Raw genomic sequence first — 22,237 nt, 5'->3', positions numbered from 1 at the left:
GGCGCAAGAATGAAAAATCTGGTCGTCGTTGTTGTGGTTAGTCTGTGTCAGCTTTGTGTCAGCCAGCAACTCAAAACATTCCGTTAATGGTCCAAAACGGTTCACTGCTCATAGTCGTTGCACGCATTCGGGTGTCAATGGGCATTACTGAATCATAGAGGGGTATTTTCGTGATAAAATTGAGAACTGACAAAAACGAGAAATGTTAGGTCACATGATTTGCCCGAGGGTCAGAGGGGGTGGGGGGACCGGTGAGAATGAGAGACTTCCATCACTTGAGAAGTCGACACGTAGTACCATATGGGACCTTTGCAATAAATGTGGAGCCAGTTGAAGAGCTTTTGTCTTACGTCCCTCCTCTCTCTCTCTTCCCAATCGAGAGAGATTAAAATCCCTCTCTTTCTATAAATACCGAACCAAGTCTGGAAAATCAAAACTCACACTTCATCTCTTTCTCCGCAACTTTGCTTTCCTTTTTGGTGCAGTGAGACTCTGAGATTTACCATCTCCTGAGATGGGAAGAGGTAGAGTGGAGTTGAAGAGGATCGAGAACAAGATCAATCGGCAAGTGACCTTCGCCAAACGAAGGAATGGCCTTTTGAAGAAAGCTTATGAACTTTCTGTCCTTTGTGATGCCGAGGTTGCTTTGATCATCTTCTCCAATAGAGGAAAGCTGTACGAGTTTTGTAGCAGTTCCAGGTATTTTATTTTTTTAGGTTTTCGATTCTTCCTTTCTGCAATTCGCTTCGACGTTCTGATTCTGCTTTTAGATGTTGAACAACTTTCATATTGTTGTTGAGCTAATGAAAACCCCCTCCTTTTCTCTTTTTTTTCTTTTCGATTTGTGTAAAGCTTTCTGTTTACGAGGATGTCAGTAGTTATATACAGTGATCTAGTATTGTGTTTTAGATCTGCGACTGAAAGTAGAAACTAAAGCAGATCGGTGATATATTAGCTTCATATTGTCATCTATTTTCGGTTACCAAGTGTGCTCTTTTTTTTTTTCTTCTTTCCTCTTTGGTTGAGTTTTGATTCAAAACTGCTTTTCTTCTAGTTCTTATATTGAAAAGGTACTAAGTAGGATCTCGCACTCGCATTATATTAAGATTATTTCATGCGATATTCTCAGTTTAGGGTTCTGAAAATATCAACGGCTTCGGCTGGATGCCTAGATCTCATAGTGCACTTACTTAGACTTTCTTTTCAACAAATCTTCGAGTCTCATTCGAAATAAGCCTCTTAAGAGTTCTTAGTTCTTACTTCTTACACGAGTATGATATTTTGTACTCCCTAGTCCCTACTGTTCCGTGTACAAAAAGATGCCACAGTACTGAAGTAGGGTTTTATATTTGGTAGAAGTACCGAAGTTGGGTTGGTGCCTCAAACAAAAGACAAAATAGCATCGTTGAAAATTTGCTCTGCGTTTTATTAAACTTTGGATAAAGTTTTGAGCCGCTTCCCTTTCTCATTCAGTGAGACGTTTTTAAGAACGTCTGTTACAATGAATTACAAGGTCTTTTTTTCGTTAGTATAGAATGCCATCACTAGAGTTTTTTAAGTGTCAATTGGTTTGGTTTTGATTTTTCATTTAGGTTCAAGATACAGCGTGTGAAAATCAAAATCAAAATCAAATTAAAACAGAATAAGAGTCTCTTTTTCAAACCGGAATCAAACTGGCATTGTTCGGTTTTGATTTAGTTCATTCAGTTTCGACCTTGTTTGTATTAGGTATGGGTCTTATTTTAGGTGTTTGGATAAACTTTTTACATCTTCACCAATAAAAAAAATCCCTTATTTCTTAGTGGCAGGCTACAATTCAGCAAACTGAAACCAAAACCAAACCAAGAAAAGAATCCATATTTTAAAACTGAAATGAACTGATTTGCTTTGTCTCGATTCGATTCGATTTGATTTTGATGGTCGATTCATTTTAAGATTTTGGTTCTAAATTGACACCTTTGCCCTCAACATCCAACCACGCCTATATCACCATACCCAAATCACTAAAATAGTAGATAAGAATAGTAGTACCAGAAAGTGTCACCCCCATGTCTTGGAGTAGTCAATGTAATTAAAGAAGTTCAAAGGTATATCAATAATGGCACAATACTTTGCCTTTGTGTTGGAGCAAGATGTAACATTTTGCTTTTGAGGTGGCAAGAGATGAGAGAATCTCCCAAGAAGAAGCATTAGTCAGTAGTGGAGTATTGATTAGTGGGGTTTTCAGCCCAATCAGTATCAGAATAGACACATAAATCTAGAGATGAGTGAACAAAATACCATAGACAATGAAAGAGAGTGCCTTTGATACACTGCAAAATGTGAAGCACGAAAAAATAGTGGACAAAGCGATGAGCAGACATAAACTAACTGGTGATATTTACAACATAGCAATATCAACATCCATAATTGTGAGATAAACAAGACTCCCCACTAACTTAGCAATAGAAAGTTGTGTCCTGAAGAAAAGTGTCATCAATGATCAGTCTTGAGAAGTGTAAGAGAAATCTTGTTGTCAGTCAACTAGCACGAGATAGGAGATCATAAGCAGCTTGAGAGAGACAATATCCATCAAATCACTTAAGAGATCTCAAGAACTAAGGGCCCGTTTGATAACGTTTCAAGAAACGTGTTTCTGTCGTTTCTGTTTCCAGAAACAGCAGAAACGGAGTAAAAAGCGTTTGATAAAACTGTTTCGTTTCACTTATTTTCAGAAATAGAAATAGAAATTTTTACTTATTTATGGTTCAAGAAACGACCCAGGAGAAACAAGTTCAATTTGTTTCGCCGTTTCTGGAAACGACTTGTGGCCATTCTTTCACTGGTTACTATCGACTTCTAAAAACATGACTTATCAAACATCTTCAATTCCGTTTCTGTTCCTAGAAACAGAAATTTATGTTTCTGTCATTTCTTGAAACAGAAATGACAAAAACGTTATCAAACCGGCCCTAAGAAATAGCTAAAAAATCAATATCTTTCGTTTCAAATTATCGGTAGAGGTACTATTTTAGTTATAAGATGTTGATATGGCCATCCTCATTAATAATCACATCATCCACATAAAGCAAGAAGAATGGTTCCTTTAGTAGATTTGCGAAGAAAAAGTTCATTATCATTTGCACTCGATGTAAAGGAGAATTGATGAATAGTGCTAATGAAGTTTGCAAACCAAGTGTGAGGAGCCAATTTGAGACCATACAATGCTTGATGGAGGCAAGTAGGGGTGCAAGCGGTCGGGCCTAGTCGGGCTCAACCAATTTCTAGGGCTGCACTATGAACATCATGTTAGCTAAATGGGCTTAGCTAGGGCAGGCATCATACAGTTGATAATAAGGTCGATCGGTCTTGGGCTTTAATCGAGCAACCATAAACGGGCCTTAACTAGGCTACAAACCTATTTAATTTTAAATTGGTTTTAAACAGAGTCTCTTTAAGATTGGTTTCTTAAATGGGTTTGAAGGGGAATACCAATAAAATGAGGCAGATATGGGCATAACAAAGAAAATTCTTATTGTTTAAATGAATTAAGCCAAAGGTAGGCATAGCAGTTAAGTTACTAAGGTACTCGGTCTTTAACCTACGGAACTCAAATCAATTAAATTATGTCTGCACAACCCAAGTTTAACAAGTTCAAATCAATTAAGCTATGCCTGAAAAAAAAAATGAATGTTTAGATAACAACCACCACCATCCCAACTGTACATATTACAATAGCCTTAGAACTAAATACAAGTAGTATTAAAAAATATATATAAAAAAAGGTATTAAAGGGATTGGTTCAAGCCAGGCTTAGAAACGTGTCGGGCCGTTCGGGCTAAGTTGTTGCACTGTGTACTATCTATTAATAAATGTGTCAGGCTTCAATTGGGCTAGTCTAGGTCGAGCCATAAATGTGTTGGGCTTGATCGGGCCTACTGATGTGGGCCTAGAATTGACACCCCTAGTGGTAACATACATGGTGAGGAGGATGATCATAGCTTAGTGGTGGTTGCACGTGTACTTTCTCTTAAAATTTTTTATTAAGGAAGGCATTCTTTATATCCATTTGAAATAACGGCCGATGACAAACAACAACAATTGCTAACAGGTTGTGAACAATGGTAAGACAGGAAATAAGAGTATAGATCTCCTCATAAATCAATGGATCCCCTTGCCGCTAGATGGCCTTTGTAATGCTTTATGGATCTATCAAAATGAGCTTTGATTTTATAAGTCCACTTACACCCTACAACCTTCTATCAGGAGGCAATTCAACCAGAACAAAGTGTTAGTTTTAGTTAGTGCGCTTGAAGTTCTTCTACCATTGCTAGCTACAAAAAAGGGTTATAACATGCTTCACTATAGGTATGAGGTTCATGCAAGGAGCTAATGGTGGAGAAGCAATGATAATCACAAAAATGAATGGATAGATAGTTTTCTTATTTTTGTGGAATGGCGAGTAGGTTGATAGTCATAGTTAGTTCTCTTATTTTTGTGGAATGGCGAGTAGGTTGACAGTCATAGTGGGAGGGAGAGGGCTCGAGAGATGTAGAGGAGGGCAGGACCATCAAAAAAGAGATCAACAAATTAATTGAGAAAGTACTAGGAGGCTGAAGTAATAGAGATGTGGCAGGAGGAGAAGGAGGAAAACATGCGATACTCCCAAAAGGTAACCTGATGGGAGAAGCGAAAACAAAATGGGATCATAACACGTATAACCCTTGTGTTTGATGCCATAGCCAAGGCCTGATTTGGTGTGATTTATTTCAATTTCATGGAGTGATTTCTATTTCTGAAATTGTTTTGTTTGATTTTTACACCTTATTTCAATGAAAAAGAAATTCTAAAAGGGTTAGGCCCTCTTTGGTATCATTTTTTTTTTTTTTTTGTTCACAAAATAATTTTGGCTGTATTTGATATCATTTATGGAGCTTGTTTCTATTTAAAAAAAAATATATGATAAAACACAAAAACCAAAAAGAGATCAAGAGTCATTAATGTGTTTTGGCAAAAAATGTTTTCAGTTATTTTTGCACTGAACTTTAATGAGCACGTGCTTGAAGTCCCAATATGGAGGGGTAAAGTAGTTATTTGTTTTGTAATTAGAAATCTAAGCACCTTGCCCCCTCTTGTTCAGTCCCAAGTGGAAAAGAGAGTTATAAGAAAGATGGGTGAAGGGAATTCCTTCACCTATTTCAAAAACCATTTTACACATAAAAATACCTAACTATTTCTCACAAAAAATAATTTTTGTAAACTAGTCACCAAACCATTTTTATGTTTTGATAAAAAATGATTTTCATTAATGATTTTTGTTAAATAGGTAAAAGAAAAAAAGAAAAATGATACCAAAGAGGGTCTTAGAGAGAGCTATTTCAGAATTTCCAGTCCATTTAATTTCACTCTTATTCTTCAATAAGAGTATGGTTAGTTTGATAGGCAAAGTAGTAATCTCATGTTAAAAATAAATCACTTCACTTCTTCTCGTAATGGTCACACCACCATCATCCCGCCCCCGCCCCCAACCATGCCACCAGAACCACCACCTCCACTAAACCGTCGCAACCACCACCACCTTGCCACCGCCACCGCCTCGCTACCACCATCTCCTAAAAAAAATACAGAAAATCTATTCGCAAAAATTGAACATCTTAATGAATTTCTTATTCTTGAATTATTTTAAAGTGATGCGACCAAAACAATTTCTTTAGTGAAAACTATTCATTGACTATTTCATGAAATCAATTTGAAACTGAAATAGAAATCAAACCATCAGGCTCAAGAAAGCAACAAACACGAGAACGAGGGTCTAATTTTGTGCATTCATGAGGTTGAAGGAAATCAAAGCAAATAAACCCAAAAACTTTAAGATAGGATTAGTCAGGACGAGTTCCATAAAAACATTTAAAGGGTGACTAATTATAACTAGTGAGGGTATACGGTTGATAGTGTGGATTTTTGTAAGGATAGCTTCACCCTAAGATCATTCTCGATAGGGGAGAAAGAAGTTATTACGTTTGGTACGACCATTTTGTTAAGGAGTACCTAGACAAGATTGATGAAGAGTAGTACCATTTGTTGGATTTATAGGCTAAATTAATTATTCGGGTTGATTAAATGGGTGAGAGTCAAATTGCATGAACCGGTTCGGTCCACTCTCAAGCTTAGGGATATGCTGGCTCAACCCATTGTGGTTTAGGGTTTTGAGTGCAGGACAGTATTATAAATACTAGGTTTTGGGTCCCTACAGCCATTATTCACTCTTCCCCACTTTACCACTAAAGTGAGAGAATCAAGGAGGTTTAAGGGGCTGTAGAAGATCCATAGCCAAGCCAAGAGAGCGAAAGTGGGAGTGACCAACATCAATCATCTTCAGCATACTAGGTGAAAGGTACAAATCAATCCTCCATAATTTTATTAGATTCGTGTTCTTGTTTTTCCTGTGTGGTTTCCTCAATAGGGTTTCAAACTCAAACCCATAGGGAGTTCTAACAAGTGGTATCAGAGCAGACCACATGGGACAAGAATCGATTGAATTTTTCTTGTACATGAGGATTTTGATTATTACTTAAAACCTGATTTGATTAAAAATCATGAAAATCATAAAAATCGTAAAATTACCATCACTTAAAGATCCTTTATGGGAAAACTTTCTTCACGAAAGTTTTAGATCATGAGAAGATGGTCGCGGTGGTATACCGTAAGTCATCGAAAACCTCTGGACGTGCCGACACGCACCATCGGAAATTGGCTGCTGGAGGAGAGAGAAAAAAAAAACCTTAAAGGCTTGTTTGGTTTTTGGGTTTTTATTTAAATTACTTTAAATTGAAATTTGTTTTTTGCGTTGGATTCCTTGTTTCGGGCCACATTTAATGATCTAATTTTTAATATGACATGTTTATTTGAAATTTTATGTTGTATTTAGTTTCAATCATTGAAACAAAATGGCATAAATCAATGCTTTGAAAAATATATATGTTATTGGTTACCATGAAATTGAGAAATTTTTTTTAAATTGAGATATGTTAATATGGAAAAGGGTGTAAGCTTCCGCTCATTCTTAGTTGCAAAGTAATTTTGCTTTAGGAAACCATGAAATGATGAGGTGGAATCCACCAAAGTGGTACATCTTATTATTTCATGATTTTCCATAGGGTAGCAATGTAGGTGACATTTGTCCAAAGGTGATGTCACCAAAGTTAAGAAAATGACAGTAACCTAGAGGTTCCTAAGCCCAAAGGTGAGGGGATTTCAAAAGTTATTGTTCTTTTCACAGTAAATATAAATTTACAAGAGGACCAGTGCATTCTTAGCCCAAAGGATAGGAATGTAGTTGCGGTTGTGACTCTTGTATGGTTATTGTTGTCCTAGTGACATTTATATGTATGTTTTGAACATAAAGATATACATCTCCAATGGGAAAGATATGATAGAACTGAGTGAAATCCACCAAAGTGGTACATTCAGTTCGATTGTATCTTCTCCAACAGTAAAGGTGATACTTTCCCAAAGGTTATGTCATCAAGGTTTGAGGATAATCATCCACATTTCAGAAAGGGACATTGAATTTAGAGTTCTTTTGCCCAAAGGTGATTGAATTCCAAAGTTAGTGTTGTTTTCACAGTTAAAAGAAGAATATAAGAGCATCAACTAATTCCTGTCCCAAAGGATAGGGATACATTTTTAGTTGTAACTCTTATTTAAAATATATTGATGGTATTACATGCTTTTATATTATGGTTTATATTTTGATATTTGGCATGTATTGTGTTGTTGTTACTGTTGTAGTAAAATGGTCATTCCCTCAAGTTATGTATCTTCCATTCCAATACTCACTGGTAACAACTATCAAAAGTGGGTGGAGGAATTAGAATTGCATTTAGGTCTTCTTGACTTAGACTTGGCACTTAGGGAGCCTAAACCTGAGCCTCTCACAGACTCGAGCAGAAGTGCTGAAAGGACCAAGTTTAAGAAATGGACTGAAGCAAACAGAAAGTGCATACTGGTTTTAAAAAAGGCAGTTCCTGAAATTATACGTGGGAACATAGAGATCAAAGACACTGCAAAAGAATTCCTGGATGCTATTAAAGGTAGATTTCAACACAACAAGAAAGCTGAGAAAACCACATTGATGACCAGGCTAATGAATACAAGGTATGATGGATGTGGGAATGTTAGAGAATACATTTTGGGTGTAGCTACTGATGTTGGTAAACTTAAGGATCTTGGAATACAGATTGATGAAGAATATATTGTACACATTGCACTGAATACCCTCCCTAGTCAGTATAAGGTTATCCAATCTACCTACATTGCACTGAAGGACGATTGGAGCCTAAGTGAACTCATTTCTATTTGCACTCAAGAGGAAGAAAAATTGAAACAAACTAGGTTTGAGAGTGCACATGCAACTTTCCACAAGGGATCTTCTAGTGGACCAAGCAGAAGGAACAAAAAATTTTCCAACAGAGGAAGCGTCAAGCCATATGACAGGACTAATAGCTCTCAAGAACTTGACACATCTTAAAAGGCTCAGGATGAAGAGAATACCAACAACGTAGAGTGTTTCTGGTGCCATAAGAAAGGACATGTGAAGAATGACTATTTTATTTTCAAGAAATGGTTAGAGAAGAGGAAGAATTCTGGGGCTGATAAGCAGGATGATACTAAGAAAGGGTGAGGTAGACTGATCACCAGCAATTGAGAGCAAGTAAAATTTGGTCCCATCAAGTAGTTAGGATTTCTTTACATACAGTTATTTGAAATGCTTGATTAGTGGAAGCTCTGGTTTTGTTTAGTATTTGTTTATGTTTTGAACCTTAGCCCGTATGTTTTGGGGCACATTTTGATGAGTTATGGTTAAGTTTTAGCATTTACATTATGCACAGTTATTTCTTGAAATATTTGGTTTATGATTTCATTTGAGAATGTTTTTATAGACAGTAATTGTCTTAGTTATAGGAAATATTTTGCCACAGTTCAAAAGGTAATGTTTACCACATTTTTAAGACAGTATTTGTCATAGTTCGTAGGCAATATTTGTCACAGTTTATAGGCGGAAGGCCACAGTTAGATATTAACCACAGATCAAAGGCGATTTGCCACAGTGAAGGTTAATATCACAGTTAAGGACCTACATGGAATGACAACAGTGTAATTTGAGGATATGCCAATATTTCTATGATGGTATCCCACATAGATTCGTGTTAAGAAACTTACTTATGTTTGTAATAACAGAAAGTTGTATGCCGTATATTAAGGTGTATCTTCTGCTGTTATTCGATGTGAGTGGTTTTTTCAACTGAATCACAGTAAGAGTGGTTAATGTAATAAGATTCTATGGCCACACCAATTTAAAAGGCATCCTTATAATTAATGTAGCCCAAGTGGGAAATTATTGGATTTATGGGCTAAATTAATTATTCGGGTTGATTAAATGGGTGAGAGTCAAATTGCATGAACCGGTTCGGTCCACTCTCAAGCTTAGGGATATGCTGGCTCAACCCATTGTGGTTTAGGGTTTTGAGTGTAAGACAGTATTATAAATACTAGGTTTTGGGTCCCTACAGCCATTATTCACTCTTCCCCACTTTACCACAAATGTGAGAGAACCAAGGAGGTTTAAGGGGCTGTAGAAGATCCATAGCCAAGCCAAGAGAGTGAAGGTGGGAGTGACCAACATCAATCATCTTCAGCATACTAGGTGAAAGGTACAAATCGATCCTCCATAATTTTATTAGATTCGTGTTCTTGTTTTTCCTGTGTGGTTTCCTCAATAGGGTTTCAAATTCAAACACATAGGGAGTTCTAACACCATTTTTGTGAAGAAAATTGAGAAATTGAGTATCACGGTATTTCATGGTATTATTAGAGAAAAAAAAAATCAATGTAAAAATATATATTAAAAAAACTGAGTTTTAATAATGTGTAAAAAATTATAATAAATTTGAGGTAACTCGGATTGATTGCTTAAAAGATAAAGCCAAGTATAAGAAAATAATCATGGACAAACATGATAAAATATCGAGATTTCCTATGGGCCACATACATTACAATGAACTAAATAAAAAAGGAAAGGATGAAAGTCAATCACTTTTATGAAAAAGGTAAAGAAGTTTTTGTTTTACAAACTGGCTGGACTGACAATCAATAGTTTCATCCTCAGCCTTATCTAAGTCACCACTAGAAATTAAATGACATAAGATAAAAATTATGATTCAGTCAAGAATACCATATGCTCATAAGTTTGTTGGATGCTATAGAGGCGGCATATTGAATTAAGGAGGAAGACGAAGAGATGTGAGTTCAAACAGGTGTAACTTCTCAAGGCTGGTCCTAAAAATCTATCTCGTTTGAGAGTCCTGCAATTAACAACCATCGATAGGAAAATATATGTTCAAACCAAGGTCACATAACTGGCCTACAGAGATAAGATTTAAGCTGAGTGCAATTAACAACCATCGATAGGAAAATATATGTTCAAACCAAGGTCGCATAACTGGCCTACAGAGATAAGATGTAAGCTGAGTTTAGGAATTATATATGTAACAGGTAGGGACAACTTAGTAGTAGAAACATAACCTATATGTCTAACATGCATACAAGAGTCATCAACAATATGAATTGCAGGAATAGAGGAACTAAATTTTTCGAAGAAAGATAGTAGAATTGATAGCATATGATTGCAGCATGCAAAGTCAAGAAACCAAGCGGAAGTGTTACCTTGGAGGACATAAAATGCAGTTGAAGGAGAGGAGCCAAAGGTAGATAGAAATTGTTTGAGTAGAGCCTCAAGGCTTCCAAGGGAAATGGAAGGAGAAGAAGAAGGCTCAGTTGGGACTTTCACAGGGACAACAACAATAACAATGGATATTTTTGTTGTGGAAATCTCGTCAGAATGCCACTGAACGAAGGACATTGAGATGGAGGACCCTGGATCTAGCTCTTGTGGCATTCCTCAATCATATCCTCTTCCGATGACAATACCTGTAGTATTTAGGTTTGGTGGCGAGAACTACATTTGTGCGCTCAAGCTTCAATGTATCAAGTGATTCAAGTCCGGTTTCTTCGGAGAGAAGTTCAGTAGTGGCACAAGTGGGTTCAAAGATTTCCTTTCTTTCTTTTTTTTTTTTTTTAATGAGAAAAGAAAACTTCATTAATTAAAATAGCCAAGAATATCAACAATTTGTCTTGTATCCAGAATTCTAAGTTTCCTATCATTACCAAACCAACAATGTGCTTAAAGCAAGTTGGGAGAGTGATTTATAAACACCCAAAAACAGGGGGATTGTGCTCCAAGGCCATGAACTGACACTATTATCTTGAATCGAGTTGTGCAATTCCTCTGAATCACTCCAAACTTGTCACATTCCACTCTTTCTCCTTGGACTTCTTCAAACCATAGAGAATACTTTTGGGCACTACATCAATATTTTTTCTTGTCATCAAATAATTAGACAAAATTTCTTCTAAAAATTACTTCACATGCCTATCCGGAGTAATTACGAGATCTATTCGAACACCTGTACAAATCAAAGTGGGGGGAGCCATGAGGAGGGTGATACAATAGAAAAGGCTTCATTGGGTTGTACTAAATCTGAATATTCATGGTCAATGTCAATGTCAACTGAAATCAATGTCCATTTTATATTGATAACAACAGCCATAGGATTCGGCTTAACCTTTGAATAAACATTGATTCTTGTGCAACCAGATGAAATAGCAAGATATAATTAGAATACCAAAAATCTTGTTTTATCAAGGTCAGGAATATGACCAGAATTAAAACATGACATAATAAAAGACTAAACTGAAATACTAGTTATATCCTTTGTATGTAATCACAACAAACCAGCAGCCCAAATGTGCTTGGAGAAATCACAAGCAAAGAATCTCTTAGCAGGGATGCTATCAAGGACAAGCCTTTAGAAAAAAAAATCTTAAATTTGGAATGGAGTTTCAATTTCCAAAAGAATCGCCACCAATGCTCGCAAATGGAAGAGCATGAACACCTATTGAACAGTCCAATAGAGTTAGTTGAGTAGGTTGAAATCAAAAAATTTGTAGCTAACTTTCCCTTCCTAGAACGAGAACACCACGTCTCAAGCAAAGGGGAAACATGAATTTTAGTAATTCATTAACGATTTTCATGGGCAAAGAAGACACTAAAAGGGGTAGATTCCAAAATTCCCAAGAAAGAAATCCTTTACCTAAGGGAGGGAATTTTGAGGGGTGATGGACGAGGAGATGGTAAAATCAGGTAAACTAGGGATCCCAGGGATTAGTCCAAAACAGAGTATCTTCACTAGTTTCAACTTTGATGTACACTAACTTTTTTAGAATGGGTAATTAGTAGCAATACTATTTCAAGTAATTGATCCTCTTTTTTTCGTAGTTGATTCATCAAACTGCGTAAGATGTATATGTCCCGAAGAGTATGGGACTATCAGCATCCTTTGGGTTGTCTTATTTTAGGCTCAAAAGGACAATTTGATCCTAAACATATGGCATCTGAGCAATAAAACTCGTTGATTTGACTAGCCAAGTTCTTGTATCCGGTGACGATAAAATTGACATTGAGGAGTAAGATCAGCTGTGGTGTACCAATTGGCAAGTAAGTCTCAAATTTCCTTTGCCATCTCATATTGGCCAAACTGAAGGTTGATCAAAGGAGCAGAAGTGTTGTGAATCCAAATAAAACAAGATGCTCAAGAAATTTAGTAACGTCTTCACTTGTATGTTGTTTGGGTTCACAGATGTATCCAATAACAATGGACCATAGTTTCTTATCTTTGAGGAAGCTACGCATAACTTGGGTCAAAGAGGGATAGCTGGACCCATTTAGAATGGTGGAAACAAGATGAATAGTACCATAAAAGCCGGAAGAAGCCATGCTTCTTTTTTTGGAGGCGCAAGCCCGTGAAAGAGAGGTCTGCAGCTTGGGCCAGCTAATTGTATAAATGTACAAGAACGGTAGGTGTAGCACATCGACATTACAACTATGGGTAATGTTAGAGCAAACACCAAGAAATACAAGAATAAACAAAATCAGATCCGCACAACACACAGAGATTTAACGAGGTTCACGCGAAGAAGAAAATGTTTCACTATGCAGAAGAGAAATTACACCCAAGCACCGGGGAGAAAACTCGCCCTGAAACCCTAGCTTGAAAAACCCCCCAAAATATAACAATGCTCAACAAGACGATAGTACTTTATATACTCATAGTCACGGGTCGACCGATCGGGTCAAGGTCAATCATGTCGAACCATACATCGGCCCAACCCCTCTGCTTCCATCACAAATCGTAAAAAACTTCCCATTTGGGTTGCCACCAAAATATATCGAAGTGGGTCAATCTTCAAAACGGGTCAAGAATTCGAGACAAACTTAACAAGTAGGTATGCAAATGATATTACAAGTATAATAGGTGATGTACAAGGATATTCCTTAACATAGAAGATTAGAAGAGATGCTAAACTTCATGGTCATCATTGAAATTGAACAACAATGGCCAGCAGGATTGCAATCTGGCAAGCCTCCATTTTCAACAGAATATCGGGAGATGAAACTGTAGAGCTGTCAAAATTTGGCCGTGGACAGACCTTACAAGAGGTTATTAACGATCATTACAAACTAGTTAGAGCTGCCACAGGTTCGTAAAAGTTATAGATCCAGAGCTGGACCATTATTGAAAACCATTGTGTGAAAGAGGCATCCATACGTGATTTTGTTTACCATAGTCCTTTGGCACTTCTATGCTTCTTGTTTCTTATTTCTTGATTTACGGCAGGGAATATTTTCCTTCTGGGTGTTGTTTGTGTGTGAAAGAGGAAACCAATCAGTAATAAAATTAGATGAAAATGAGTAGCAAAAAAAATGGAAAGGATTTTGTCCCTCTTCATATTGTATGTGTAATCTCCTTAGTTACCAAAAAATAATCTCCTTTACTTTGGTACCTTCAATTTTAAACTTGTGAGTCTTCTTGCACCCCTCATTTTAGATGTAGAGAAATTCTGTATACTGTTCCAAACATAAATTTAGTTATTGGTACGGTATCTGGTAAAAAAAAAAAAAAAAATCTGTCAAATAATGGTATAGTTAAACTTCTACTATTATTTATTTCATAAGAAATGTTGTGGTAAAATTAACAAGATCCCCAACTTAATTCTTCCACGTGAATACCCGACAATTGGTATGCTAAAACTTTTCCTATTGTTTCCCAAATGTAAAACCTCAATAAACATTACATGAAGTTTAAAGCCAGAATACAACAGTGATATATTACTTGAGGCATACAAAGAAAGAACTTAACTATAGTTTTGAAGAAAAAAAATATGCTTATTGTGTTGTATCAATTGTACGAGGCTCCTGTCATTGTAGGGTCTGAGAAGGACCATAATGAGTTTGTAATACTTGTTGTAGTGGTGAAATAAAAGAGATTCATAACAAGGTGAATCTTGTCACTCAAGAATACCAATAGCTAGGATCATTAAACATCAAAAGGTGAATTATGGTCTTGATCAACTCAGAGGCAATTATTTGATAAATAATTCTTCGCTAATGTGGAATATCATGTGATTTTTTATCCGTTTTCATTTGTTGACTTTAATTTTTGAGCATCTAATATTAATGATGCCTTCTATTATTTTATCTCCAGGGAGTCGAAATTTTGGTAAAACTCTTTTCTCAATTTTCATAAACCAATTCGTGCCATAAACTACTGCTGCTTATATGGTTTACTTCATATCAGATTTATAATGATTGTTTATGTGCGATCAACACACAACTTTTTGACCCCTGCCCTCCAACTCAAAACAAAAGGTGTTTGTAATTTTGTGTATAGATCGTACTGCTCCATTCAAATTGGAGTAGTGGAAGAGTATACTTCTACCTGATCTAAGTGGGTTGTCCATTAACAACAGAGGATAGAATTACAGTTACTCATCCTCATGCCTCCTCTTATTCAGAGATTTTTTTTTACACAAATTAAGGCAAAACATATATATAGCTGCAGTTAACCAAAATACTCATGCTACCCTTCGGGCTCAATGGGCTTTTAACAGCCATTCGGACTCAGCCCACAAACCCATATGACAGAATACGTACTAGACATCTTACCCCAACACAGAGAGTTCAGGGATTCCCTTAGGACGACATTGTCTCATCCTAGATGGACTGGAACACAAAGCTGGAAAAGACATTGAGATGTTGGGAAGTTTTTAACATGACAGCATCTCTTTGGATAAACCACAGAGAATCTGTTGGAGACCTCATGGTTTCGATTGGGAAGACGGTCGTTCGAGGAAGCTGTAACAGCTTTTGGACATGAGAAAGCTTATTGTGATGGAAATTGAGCTCATGAGAAACCATATGAGGTGCTCAAATCTATATTTTAAATATTTAAATGCTTTATATTACCTGTGTTTTCTTTTTCTTTTCTTTTTTCCAAACCAATATTAAGTGTCTGATCTTTAGATATATTTATGACATTTTTTTTTTTGGTAGAAATATTTATGACATTGGGATCTTTTCTTTCCATCTTGTTCTATATCTTAATACATTGTTTTATAGCATGATCAAAACGCTTGAGAGGCATCAGAAATGCAGTTATGGAGCACCGGAGACAAATCCGTCCACAAGGGAAATACAGGTATTCTTCCTTGTCTAAATATACTTTCTGTAGGGAATTTTCTTTTCACTATCACTTTGTGTGTTCTGCCCTCACATCTTGCTCTAAATTCATCTTTGAAGTCACAACAAATTTATGGACCTATTAAGGCACGCCATTTATATATGAACGTTGACATCTGAATTACACCTCAAAATTAAGAGGTCAAGAGTTTAACTCTCCTTGGGGCCTAAAAAATAACTTAATTACAGTATTGCCTTATGATGAAAATATCAGGAAAAAAAATTGACATGAATGCCTATATACACCCGAGATAACTAGAGAATTTTTTACAAAGTCAGAAAAACTCTCTACTCAACTCTCAATCTAACAAAGTGAATCCCACCAGGAGAAGGGCAGTGAGCTTTCATGCTGTATACTAAGTTTACTAACTAAAGTTCTGATTCTTGATTTAATCATCTTTACCGACAACCAAAAGGCAAATATTCCCCCCTCTCCCATACCCAAAGCAAAGAACCTTTTAGGGGAGAAACAGGGATTATGGGATTGATGAGCTAACTATTAGGAAAGAACCACAATTTGAACTCATGAGCTCAAGACATTCGAAGACTTGTTGTATACATACATTAATACACATGGTCTCATTTTTTTTTTTTTTTTACCTGTTTAATTATGTATAGTTTTCTCATTCTCATAGATGTTCAGTTTTCACATTGTCTTACTCTCAAACGCAAAATAGAGGATCACTGTGTAGATTACATTCTCACAACTTTTTATCCTAAAAAATAGAAAAAAAAAGCGTTCTCACAACTGAGCTGGGTTGGCTCTAAACCCTAAAATTGTATGTTATAGACAAAATTCCCGAAAATACCGCTCAATGAATACGTACACCAAATAGTCTAACTCCCTTTCCATCCGGTCGTGACGGTGATGGTGGTGGTGGTGGTGGAACTTCCATTACCAGCTTCTCTTCCTCCCATCTCTTTTCCTGATCATATTTGTAAAGTCCTAAACCAAGTTGTAGCTCCATCTCCCTACCAACAGGCCCCTTAAATCCATCAAACGATCCGACGTTGTTGTCTTCCTGATTGTAATTTACATCAATCATACAAAACGACTTTTCCTCTTTGCTTTCTTCTCTGCGTTCACATCTGTAGAAGGTAATGACATCCTTTGCCTTCAATTCCTTTTCCTTAACAAACCGATTCCAACCCCGGGTAAACACAAAGCTCTGGCTACTCTTCCAATAGCAGTATCTGAACTTCCATGACTTCATCCACCTATCAAGAAATACTAACTGAACATCATCAACACCACTTCCTTCCTCTTCATCCTCAGAGCTTACTTCAGAGACCTGTGGGAAGTATTTAACAGCATATTTCTTTGGGATGACGAGCCTATTTAGCTTGCCCACATCGCTGGGTGTCAACTCCTTCTGAAAGAGTTGGTGACACATGATTCCTCCCCCTTGTACAGGTCTTCCTCCCCTACTAACCATGTTGAGGCCAGTGTCATTCCCCATTTCCAAAGATCTACTTCTCAAGAAATCTGTAAATTTAAACTGGTAGGATCCATCCTTGATCATGTTCAAGACAGATTCTGTGGTATGGTTTTTTTGAAATTTTGGTTCTTGAACGGTGTGGCTGGTCCAGGGAAAATTTCTATGGGAATCCCCACTTCGGAGTTTGATGGCTGCACTGTCATATGCCATTGCAGCTTCTTTCTCTGACTTGAATGTCCCAAGCCAGATCCTCTGCTGGTTGGCATATATTTGTGCCCCCCAATGCCCATTTTGCTGCAACACAACTCCTTTGAATCTCATGGAAGAGGAACTCATACCTTCGTTTCTCAGTCGCTTATTATTTGGCGCCTGATGACATTGATTGTTGCTGCTGCTGTTCGCTTGTGAATGACCTTCTAAACCCGCATTCATTCTAGCCTCTGAAATCATTCTTACCATCTGTCCTTCCATTAGGATTATTCCTAATAGAAACAAATAAGCAAGAAAATATTAAACTTGGATCATTTACTAACTTCAGAGATGAATCTGAACAATCTGAACAATCAAACAGAAAAAAGAAAGAGAGATATTTGTAAGCATGAAAAGATGGAAGGTCTATATTTGAAATGAGGAGGTTTTGGAAAGTGAGAGTAAATTAGGTGGATCTTGACGAATTTCCTCAGACATGAGCCCGCAATGTCTTAAAATAGATAGAAAGGTCAGTTTAGTTATAGAAAAGTCATGGACTCGAATATACCTAAAACTCATCAAAGCCCTCGTAGATATCCTGAAAGGCTGAAACTGAAAAACCCACCAGCTTCAGTATTCCTCGCTCGGTTATTTTTTTTGTTTTAAATTCTCTGGTCTTTGTGACTTGCAAAACTTGCAATTTGTGTGCATTTATACTATTTTTGGGGAGTGTCAGACGAGCAACGTTATTCCATTCTTGTTTAGTTGTTTCCATGTTGTCATTTGCATGCAACTCATGATCAGACGATTTTATTTGCTTAGGTTTCGATAATTAATATCTTTTTGATAGAATATTCTGATAATTAATAGTTGATAACCCGAAATTACAGTAGTTTTCTTAACTTATTTGAAGAGGAAATTTCGGAGGATTACCTAATTCGTCCTCAAATCATGAGCTGAATATCGGGTGTATTTGGCTTTCACCTACGCAGTCCACTACTAACCACCACGGTTTTAACTGGTCCTATCGGCAGATATGTATCGGTGGATTTCTGAAAAAAATAAAAAAAGAATTATTAGATTATTCTTCGAATATGCTGATTCTAAGATTTTTCAGATCAATTCAAGCCAATTCAGATCTTTTATCACCAATTACGCATTTTAAAACCCTTATTTTATGTGGGTGAAGAAGATTGTGACAAGCAATCTTGAACGAGAAGAATGAAGAAGGGATTCCATTATTAGACTAGGAAGCATCTTAGATGAAGGTTGTAATTATGCCCCATAGACTTTCATAGCCGCCTGAACAGTAAAAACTTGAAGATAGACAAGAGCGTTCATGCGCCTACAGACACATATAAAAAGGGTTGTAGTGATACTTTTCCAATAAAAAACATGTGCATGTGTTTTTTTTTTTTTTGGTAAGGATGTGCATGTGTTTAGCTGCTGATAAATTAGTGTTGTACATATAAAATAGAAATTTTCACTAACTTTCAAAGTTTGGATTTTTATTTATATATTGTGATACACATTCTCTCCTTAACCACCAATGCCCTACCTCTCAATATGATAGATAATACATTACCAAAAAAAAATGGTGTATAATACAGAAAATATATATCATAAATATGTACATATATATGGTATTATAGGATTGTATAATATAATATCACCTTTGGTAATATAGGAGCACACATAAAGTAGCCGTTGTACTTTTTCTTTTTAGGTGCTATAGACGTACTCCTATATCTCAGATGATACCTCCTACTTTATAAGGCACTAATATCTCTCAAAAAATGGGATCCACTCAGTTGCTTTGATCATGCTAATGATGATGGTATCTCTTAAAGAAAATCTTGATTGTATAACACATGAGATCATATGTTGACTTGTGCTTATTTCATTATTTTATTTATAGACTATTAGGAGTACAGGTAACACTATGAGTGGACCATTTGAAATGTGAAGACCCCACATAGTCCATACAATCACAATTTCCAGGACTAAAGTCCTTATTTGAAGATTGTGTTGTTGATCATGCACTGAATACACATCTATGTCGTTGCCAAAACTCCAAGAAGGCCAGAGACTTGGAGAAAACGTGGGAGGGAGCTGTTCACTATTTCACACTGCCTTTTCACTGAGTGGATCGATATTCATATGGTCATTGTCATTATGCAATTCACATGGGACTGAGTTGTTGGCTGTGGGGTTGAGTTCCCATTTGTTAGAATGGCTTAATAATCCGCCAAGCGTCATGTTTGTACAGATGCTCTTTGACCAGCCGCATAAAAGTGGGAGACCAACCAGCTCATCACTCTTTTCATGTCGAAAAGATTTGATCATATCAACTGAGTGGTTATAAGTTAGTACCAACAGCTAGCTAGCTACTTAAACTTCAAATGACTGGTAACTAGCTATTTGGTTTACTTTTTGCCAGATGTGTCTAGACATTCCTCTACACATATTAATTCCAGAATTGCGGAGTACATCTGTGTGATAAGCTGGCTTGGTAAAAAACCCACAAGCAAAGAGACTGGGTCTTTCTTGACTCTGTATTCTGTAACGTAATGGCGTTGTTATTTTACCCAACCAGCCAACCTTAGAAAAACAAGGCCTTTAAGAGATATCTCCATATATTGCACCTTATTACTGCGTTAAGATGTCGTTGGTTTTGAAACCATTGGGATATGAACATATCTTCAATTAATGATCTACATCTTTGTGATCTTTGTGGGGTCTTAGGAACAAAATAGCTATCAGGAGTACTTGAGACTTAAAGCACGAGTGGAGGCCCTACAGCGTTCCCAAAGGTAAGTCACTCTCAATAATACCCTAGGATTAAGTCTAATTTTTTAAAAACTTTTCTTTAACTATTTTCTGTAACACGTACCCTAGGAATCTACTGGGAGAGGATCTAGGCCCACTGAGCGGCAAGGAGCTTGAGTCACTTGAAAGGCAGCTGAATATGTCGTTGAAGCAGATCAGATCAACGCGCGTATTTCACTATACTTTCATATTTAGTAACTTTCTACGTTAAGAATCTCATTCTTATTATTAGATATCTTTGTCTAACAAGTCTCTTCACCGTCAACTTTTGGTTCCTCTTAACAGACTCAGTACATGCTGGACCAACTCTCCGATCTTCAGAAAAGGGTATATCAGCAAAGTTTAGGCTCAAAAGTCCTTTAATCTTACGTAATTTTTTTCTTCTCTTACTACCCTTTTTAAGTCACGTGCAGGAACAAATGCTAACTGAAGCTAACAAGACTTTGACAAGAAGGGTACGTGGTTTGCATTCTTCTTCTCCTTCTTCCTTTTTGTTCATTTTTCCTTCGGACAAATGCTCTTGAACTTGTAAGGAAAAGGAGATACATGCACATGCATGCTTCACATCACTCGCTTCAATTGACTTTTCTAAACTAATTTCCCTTCTCTCTAATAGTCTTGATCCTTCTCTTGAGCTTGTAAAAAGAAAAGGAGATGCATGCACATACAATCACATCACTCGCTCCAATCCTCTTTTCCAAACCAATTTCTCATCTCTAAAGTTTAGATCCTGTCATTCCACCAGATATCCTCTAGAGCCACACACAATTTTAGCACACTGTGTTTGGTATGCATTCTAAGGTTGATAAACCATTCCGAGAAACGACAATAAAGGAAGCCTTAATTTCAAGAAATCCATTAGACATGTCCAAATAGGAGGGGATTTTATTACCACACCTGTCGGCCGGATTATGTACAGTAGTTTGGCTTATGACCTTAGGAGTGTCCGTCCTTTCCACCATGATGTTCGTGTTTCTTTATTATATATATGTCAATTAAATAGTGGGTCCAGATGTTTAAGATAGTGGAAAACTAAGACTTTTTAACCACAATATAAATTTGAGACCAAGACCCGCAAAATGTTGAGATTGACAAGATCAGATGATGAATATACGTTAAATAAAAATGGGTCCAGATGTTTAAGATCATTGGTGGAAAACTAAGGCTGTATTTGATAGAATGCATATCAAACACAAGCTTAAACTTCCCAAAGGAAGTCTAAGGATCTATGATGGCTTCCTTCACAGTTGGATCATCAGATGCCACACAGCTGCTTCTTAATGGAGTGATTTGTTTGCTAAAGGAATAAGATAATTTTCAGCTATTTTGGTTGCAGCTGGAGGAAGGGAACCAAGCAAATTATGGACGCCACTGGGATCCAAGCGCGCATGGTGTGGGATATGCAAGACAATCAGTTCAACCTCACGGCGACGGATTCTTCCAGCCCTTAGAGTGCGAACCCACATTACAAATGGGGTACGATACTATAACCTCTGTGTTTTGAATATTTTGAATAAAGAACCGAGGAGAAGAAAAAGTTCCATTTCAAGTATTTGCTTTGGACTGTGTTTTGAATAAAGAACCGAGGAGAAGAAAAAGTTCCATTTCAAGTATTTGCTTTGGACTTGTACCCGGATGTCCGAGTTTAGACTCAGTCCATGCATTTCAGATATTTTATGTATGTATTAGTGACAGAGTAGGTAGGTAGGTAGGTTTTCCTTGTTATATATACTGGACAGTTGGGGGTATTTTCGGTAATAAATCAATAATGTGTGACTGTGATGAAAGTTTGTAATTGTATAGGGAATGGGATGATCTAAACCCAACCATAGTTAGCATATTTTAAAGAATTTTATCAAAAATTCGGACCGAATCCGAATTAAAAATAAAATTCTTTAAAATTCGTGACTTTTTCAAAAATGAATATAATTCGCGAATAATTCGGACCGAATCCGAATTAAACCGAATTATTCGGTCCATTTAAACATTATTTTAAAAAAAAACCAAAAATAAAAAAATAAAAAAAATAAAAACAATTTTTTTTAAAAAAAAACCCCAATAAGATTTTTTGACCGCTTTTTTGACCGAATCCTTAAATTAATCG

The 22,237-nt window shown here is 36.6% G+C and overlaps 2 protein-coding genes across 4 annotated transcripts; one reads left to right on the top strand and one right to left on the bottom strand.

Annotated features, from left to right (window-relative positions):
• Positions 1-406: 406 nt before the first annotated feature.
• On the top strand, positions 407-21,915 carry LOC122081602 (agamous-like MADS-box protein MADS4). 3 transcript variants are annotated; one of them, XM_042648779.1, is made up of 7 exons: positions 407-699; positions 15,557-15,635; positions 20,050-20,117; positions 20,203-20,298; positions 20,419-20,460; positions 20,537-20,588; positions 21,470-21,915. In XM_042648779.1, the coding sequence occupies exons 1-7, from the start codon at positions 515-517 to the stop codon at positions 21,635-21,637; spliced, it is 690 nt and encodes a 229-aa protein (XP_042504713.1). In that variant the 5' UTR covers positions 407-514; the 3' UTR covers positions 21,638-21,915. The 3 variants fall into 3 exon arrangements, with proteins under 3 accessions (XP_042504713.1, XP_042504715.1, XP_042504714.1); XM_042648781.1 differs by having other exon boundaries at positions 20,203-20,302; positions 21,470-21,682; XM_042648780.1 differs by having other exon boundaries at positions 410-699; positions 20,203-20,302; positions 20,547-20,588.
• Positions 16,095-17,962, bottom strand: LOC122081601 (AP2/ERF and B3 domain-containing transcription factor At1g50680-like). Its single transcript, XM_042648778.1, has one exon. It carries the CDS (start codon positions 17,584-17,586, stop codon positions 16,489-16,491), a length of 1,098 nt encoding a protein of 365 aa, XP_042504712.1. The 5' UTR covers positions 17,587-17,962; the 3' UTR covers positions 16,095-16,488.
• Positions 21,916-22,237: the final 322 nt, after the last annotated feature.

Source organism: Macadamia integrifolia, chromosome 6, assembly GCF_013358625.1.
Source record: "Macadamia integrifolia cultivar HAES 741 chromosome 6, SCU_Mint_v3, whole genome shotgun sequence".
NCBI lineage: Eukaryota > Viridiplantae > Streptophyta > Magnoliopsida > Proteales > Proteaceae > Macadamia > Macadamia integrifolia.
The sequence above is the reverse complement of the archived record's forward strand: the minus strand, read 5'-3'. Positions and strand labels throughout refer to the sequence as shown.